This window comes from Agrilus planipennis, unplaced genomic scaffold (assembly GCF_000699045.2).
Source record: "Agrilus planipennis isolate EAB-ADULT unplaced genomic scaffold, Apla_2.0 scaffold206, whole genome shotgun sequence".
Lineage (NCBI taxonomy): Eukaryota > Metazoa > Arthropoda > Insecta > Coleoptera > Buprestidae > Agrilus > Agrilus planipennis.
Genome location: NW_020438979.1, coordinates 45,400 through 51,785, shown reverse-complemented (window position 1 = coordinate 51,785; position 6,386 = coordinate 45,400). Strand labels below are relative to the sequence as shown.

Below are 6,386 nucleotides of genomic sequence, written 5' to 3'. Positions count from 1 at the left end.
GAGCGCCATCTGTAGTATGATGCTACATTTTAGGATTACGTATGCTCCAGCAAGGTCCATTTAAAAATATGGATATCTACTTTCTGAAACGAATCCCGGCGTAGCTCACCTCAACGTGATAGGCACGTTACCATAATCGAACAAAATAATTCGAAGTGGTCTGTGTTCTGTCGAAACTGCCAGACGCGGATCGCGATTTCGATCTTTTTGGATCTCATCAGCGCGTCGCAAGCAGCTTCGACAGAACACAGACCAATCTTTACCTGCTGTCTTAACAGCCCGTTTTAGAAAATAACACAAATGGTGTGGTGAGCGATGCTACATTTTAGGATTACGTATGCTCCAGCAAGGTCCATTTAAAAATATGGATATCTACTTTCTGAAATGAATCCCGGCGTAGCTCACCTCAACGTGATAGGCACGTTACCATAATCGAACAAAATAATTCGAAGTGGTCTGTTAGATTAGATTAATGTTTGTAAATAGTTAAGGATGTGGGATGTTCTAGTTTTAAATAAATGTCAAGATTAGCTCAGGATAGGAAGGAGTGGAGGTGCGTGTCCAACCAATTTTACGACTCACGACGTCACGACCTTATGATGATGATGATGATAGAAGAAACATTTTTAGTATCTATATTAGTTGACGCTTATTTCCATGTAAGCACCTCAACTTCAATCTTTGTTTTTCATTACTTAATTAATGTCGAAACACCCTATAGGTATTTCAGTTTTTCGAAATATCGTGTTAACCACCTGCTCCTCTATCACCAAAAACCAAAGTGTTCAGGAGTGTACGTGAGCATCAATAATGCACTTATACGTGCGATATTAGTGTTATCGTCGTGGGGTATTTTGCACCACATGCGAATCTGTTCATCTAAAACTAATCAGAAGGCAATCGCGGCAATTTATTCTGCTATTTAAGCGAAACGATAATACTCGACGTGTGTTCCCGCGCGCGCGTCCACGTCTGTGTACGTGTGTGTACGATATAGGTAATCCGTGCAATATTTGCCGTAATGGCGGTAATGGTCGCTATCGAAGGGGCATTATATGTGGCGGTAATATCTCGTTAAATCGACGACCGCACAGGCAACGGTTTACGTGTCATTTGCGGCCTAAGCGGAATTAAAAGTTACAGCGGCAAACGGGCCAGTTGGCCATGGAAACAGACGCCACCGACGGACGCTATCGACGCCGTTATCAATAACAAACAAACTACACACCTTCCAATTCTAACTCTGACTGTACAGGGAGAAATAACATTGTAAGACTACGAGTCAATTCACACGATAAAGTCCAATGTGGAATCCACAATGAAAATTCCCACGGTTATTTTCCAAGACTAAATAGTAATATAAAAATCAAGAATTAACTCAGCAACTCATAAATAAATCCGCAACTCAAACCCATGAGTTAATCCACAAATGCAAGATCTCACAGTCAATCTACAAGACAAAGACCAAATGCAACACTAGCATCAGAAGTTAATCCACAAGTCAAGAGCAAGGACTAATCAGTAATGTTAGGATTAAAGGCTAAAATATAATATAAACCTCAAGTAGTGATACATAAGTCCAAAAGTTAATCGGAAAGTTGAATACATTACCAAAAGTTAATCTGTTACGTCAGGACTGAAAGGTTATCCGAAAATCAAGATCAAGCCCGAATCTGCAACATACAAACCAAGAATTGATCCAAAGGATAAGACAAAAATCAAGATTACAAGAATAAGATCAAACTGGAGTAATTTTATGGAATGAAAATACATTGAATACTGGAGACTAAATCGTACATTTTTTTACTATGTGAATAGCAAGACTGTTGAGTGCATTACTTAAGCAAAATTAAGAACTAGTTGACCATTAGGACTATCCTCATTCCGATCTAAACGCCGTAGATGATTGGAGTTCCTAACAATTCGCTAGACTCAGCATCCAGGTCTTTTGAAGAAGTTCGCCACTAGTTACTAGCAAAATGTTAGGAAGCAACTCTAACGACCTTGATTCCCACATCAGGAAAGCACCAGTTCATCAACTGATCGTGAAAGCCATCACCAATTTGTCAACTATTTGACCATCAATACCTAAAAATATTCAAGGAACAAACAATTCTTGCTTGTTTTATTAGCTGCCCGTTGACTATTGCTAATAAATAACCTTTTGGGATTGCCCAGACACGCAAAGGTCATAAAAGTTTGTCCAATATGCTCTGTATTATAGTTAAAATCAATGAAATGGAAATTAGCGGATAGCAATAAATTCAATAGGACTTCAAAAACGTTCAGAAACTGTTATTATATTGTGTTTTGTATAAAGGAGAAAATAAACAAATCTATACAGGTGTCCTCATTCATGATTTCCTAAATTTTATTGATGTAATTTTGGTTTGTTGTTTATTGATACATATCAACCTTCCAATATTGCAAGTGCTTTATCTCGTTCCTGCTCTAATTCACATCCTGATAATATTATCAGGTCTCGTATGAACTGGCTTGGACTAAGATTCTTATTAATCGTCCATTTACAATCTTCAATACAAACTGGAAAAAATGAAACAACGTCGCACGGTACCCCGTAACTTCCATCGCTGAACACGCCCATGCAAATGTAACTTCTTGGGACGCAAATACTAAACAAGAATCGGGTGTGTTGTGCCAAAGCTTTGGCTGCTGAAATTCCAGCCGATTTCTCTTGGCAATCCACAATGTCATCTTCCCGTCGTTGGACAATGCTCGGTAATTCGTGTTGAATCCAGTTGCAGTCATCAATGGCTTTCTTAACCTTTACTTCATTTTCGTCTATTATTACTTTAGCTTTACTGATATCGCAGACGGTTGTCGAAGAATCGTTGCCCCAAACAATAACATTACGAACGCAAGTAGGTGGAACACCAAGTTTGAGAGCCACTTGAGCTTTTACCCGGTTGATGTTCAACTGTGCGACTGTAGTGAAGTTCTCTTGTGGCATTGACGGCGCATATTTGGAGCAAATGAAAAGATTTGTGTTCATGCAATCACCGTATACGATTACTTTGACATTTTTCCTGGAATACTTTTCCAAAGCTTCACCGTAACTTTTGAATTCGGGAGCATTTGCTTCAATAAGATCACCACGTTGTATTCCCGGCTTATGAGGACTAGAAGCAAGGAGGTAAGCCACAGAAAAGTTACCAAACGCCAGTTGAATGTCTGGAGTTATTTCGATACCATTCAGGAGTGGGTAGCAGCAGTCGTTCAATTCCACAGCAAGACCGTGTAAGGAATCCTGATTTTCGGGAACGTCATAAAGAATCAAAACGATTGGAACTTTTGGCCCAAAACAAGCACCCTTTGCTATCATGAATACTAGGGAATAAGCTACATGTCCTGCAGCAGCTGTTATCAACACTCGAAGCGGGCGCTACAGGAAGAAACCATGGAAAAAATATAAGGAAAATTCTTCATTTTGATATTAAAACAAACCTGGCATTTGTCTGCCTGCGCCATTAGGGACTTCAAATCATATCAAACTGTTTCATAACAATAATATATGTATATCAATAGATATATGTCAATCGTTCAAATAAAAAAAATAAAATCTGAGACGTCTGTTTCCATAGCAATTTTGGCAGTTAACCATATAGATATTTAAAGTACAAATCAGACACATATATAGGAAGTTCTGCTTCAAGTCGAACGGCATCATCATCATCATAGTCGTAAAAATAATCGGAAATAGAGAGATAGTTAACAGTAGTCGAGAACGAAACTGATGAGAAAGAAGATCGGCAGGAAGACGACGACAAAATCTGACTGGGGAGGTCGATGGTTGGTGGCGTTCGCTTGTGTTAGTAATGCGGTTGATGTTGTGCGGCGGTGGTCGGCCGAATATAAACAGGCAATTGTCTGAAATGAAGCAATCAGTGGCTCAGTCGGCGATAAGAGCACCGCGTAACGACCGTCTGGGGAAACATTAACAGACTCCTCGTCAGATTACTTGCGCATCTCGCTGCTACTGGAAGTGTTAAAGAAATAAGGGCACAAGTAGCGGCACTAGACTAGACGGACGGGACGCCGATCACGTCAGACGGGAGCGTCGGAAAATCGACAACACAGACAACTAATAACACTACATGAATGTTCTTCTATGTTGTTTACAGTACATTAGTACATACAATGAAAGACATGACCCATATTCACGAAAAAATTCAGTAACACTAACTATTACTGAATTCTCTTATTAAATGATTAAAGTTGAAGCTTCGATTTTATTCAAAGAAGAAAAATACTAATGAAAATTTGTTATTCAAGATCCGAAGGGACTTGAACCTTGACGAAACTCTTGTGCAAACTAGAGTGGGTGGATCGGCTTGCAAGTTTCGATGATTTAGGGAGCCGGACCATAGGTTCAACCATAATGGGGGGGGGGGCGGTTCTTAAAGAGAAACCAGACTAAGACAAGTCCCTGAAAGAGAGCAGCAGCTCTTTCAGTACTCAGGATGGTAGAGATCATGAGGATTGGTATGGCACTCTAATGCACAATACTGCGATGTGGAAGGCAGTGGGAAACCACCACATTATATCGCAAGTAAATCGAATGAGACTGAGTAGTGTTCCATGAGATGTTTTTCGGTTCGATGGGTACATTTTTCGCAAGCAGTCAACAAAATTAAAATTGAAAAATATTCTGATTAAAAGTCGAAATAGTCCATGTTCTACGGTGAGAAATATTGAAATTATCTCAAAAAGAATGTGCTATTCGAATTAGTCAAAATCGAGTCAGTTATTTAGAATTGAAAAATACGTAAAAGTTTTAAACATTTAGGACCCTTGGCGGAAAAACTAGCCATGCAATCGTCAAAATTTCCATTGAAACACTTTCCAAAGACACCACTTCTATTAATTCCTGCACAAATTTTAGACGGACTAACTCAAAGGTCAAATTTTATCTTTAGAGTGTGTTGGAGGTTTAAAGATGTTTTCCTTTTTATTTTCTTTCTGGCAACGGAAACGCATTTCATTAAAAGATTGGGTAGTCTCTAGTATTCAGGATAACCGCCACACTGGGATGTGCAGTATCAAATGAAAACTTAGGCCAATGATAGTAATCGTATCATCTGGAAAAACCACCCGTTCAATAGATATAACAATCAATTTCTTGCATGTATATTAAATGACTATAATCCCCCCTGAAGGGGAACATCAAATGGAAGCTTAGGTCAGGCGGAACACAATGATTAAGTTTTTCAATAGGTAAAAGAATGCCAAATAAGTGTATTAAACGAAGAATGGTTTCGGTAAGATTGCGGTAGCAAAAGATCGTTTAAAATGAAAAGAATTCTATACCACAATCCTGTTATTACCAAGCTTTCCCCTGGAGACTCAGCAAATTTTTAAAATTAACCAAGAGCAATCAATGTATGTCAGTAGTTAGGCTCGTAAATCATAAAGTTTTCGATTGACGAAGATACCGAGGGCCCGTCTTTTTTTTTCAAGAGGGACCCATCGTCAATGAGGAGTAAAAAACCTCATGTGAGTAAAAATGTAGTCGCGAAAGCCCTGATGTCGACCGAAAATCGTTTATCATTTTAGTTTTTAACGATCTCATGTTCAGGAAATAAAAACATTTCTCTTGGGTATACAACAAATTTAACGACAAGTTTGAAAAACACGTCTTACCTAATGATAAATCAATGATACTAGAAACCATTTATTATTTATGAACGTAATAAAGCTGCTGTCAAGAAATATGCGAAAGTTGGGCAAAATTGAGGTACACTTGAACTATTTAGCTCTAGTCAACAGCAACAACAGAACGTGCGTTTTGTGAAATGAAAGTTGGCGCTGTAAGCATTTCGACAATGACAAAAGAAAACGGTTCTGATGATGCCTTCGACTGTTCTTAGCGACGATATAAAAAAGCTGACATTGTTGTTCGACTAATTCCCTACTACAATTATCTGCGATTACAAGACCATCAAACTGTGTGTTGAAAGCCCCCACGAGGGCGACTTCTGCAAATTGGGTTATTCCGACACGGTTACATACATATATACGGATCTGTTTACGGAAAATACTTCCCCAAATTCCATTCCTTTTTATTTCCATCCCATGTCGGTATTTTAATCAACTTTACCAAGTCGATCTATTTCTAGAGACTCGATTTATATCTTTGGGAAATTGGAAATGTTAACGCGCATACCTTTTTTCCCTATTACTAGAAAAGGGAAAATTGTGATAATATCAAATTTGTCAATGGACGAATTAATGGAAAAATTCTGAATTAGCGTAGGTACTATAACCTAAAAGAAAAGTTTGGTAAAAGACCAAAATCTGTACCATCGTTCGCAATAAATATTATACAAAGGTGTTCATAAATAACCGACGAGACATACACGGTAGGT

General features: G+C 38.5%; 1 protein-coding gene across 1 annotated transcript; it reads right to left on the bottom strand.

The window, feature by feature from the left end:
• Window positions 1-2,349: 2,349 nt before the first annotated feature.
• On the bottom strand, window positions 2,350-3,565 carry LOC108740408 (malate dehydrogenase, cytoplasmic-like). Its single transcript, XM_018474714.1, has 2 exons — window positions 3,466-3,565; window positions 2,350-3,403 (listed from the first exon to the last, which is right to left on the bottom strand). Exons 1-2 carry the CDS (start codon window positions 3,487-3,489, stop codon window positions 2,411-2,413), a joined length of 1,017 nt encoding a protein of 338 aa, XP_018330216.1. The 5' UTR covers window positions 3,490-3,565; the 3' UTR covers window positions 2,350-2,410.
• Window positions 3,566-6,386: the final 2,821 nt, after the last annotated feature.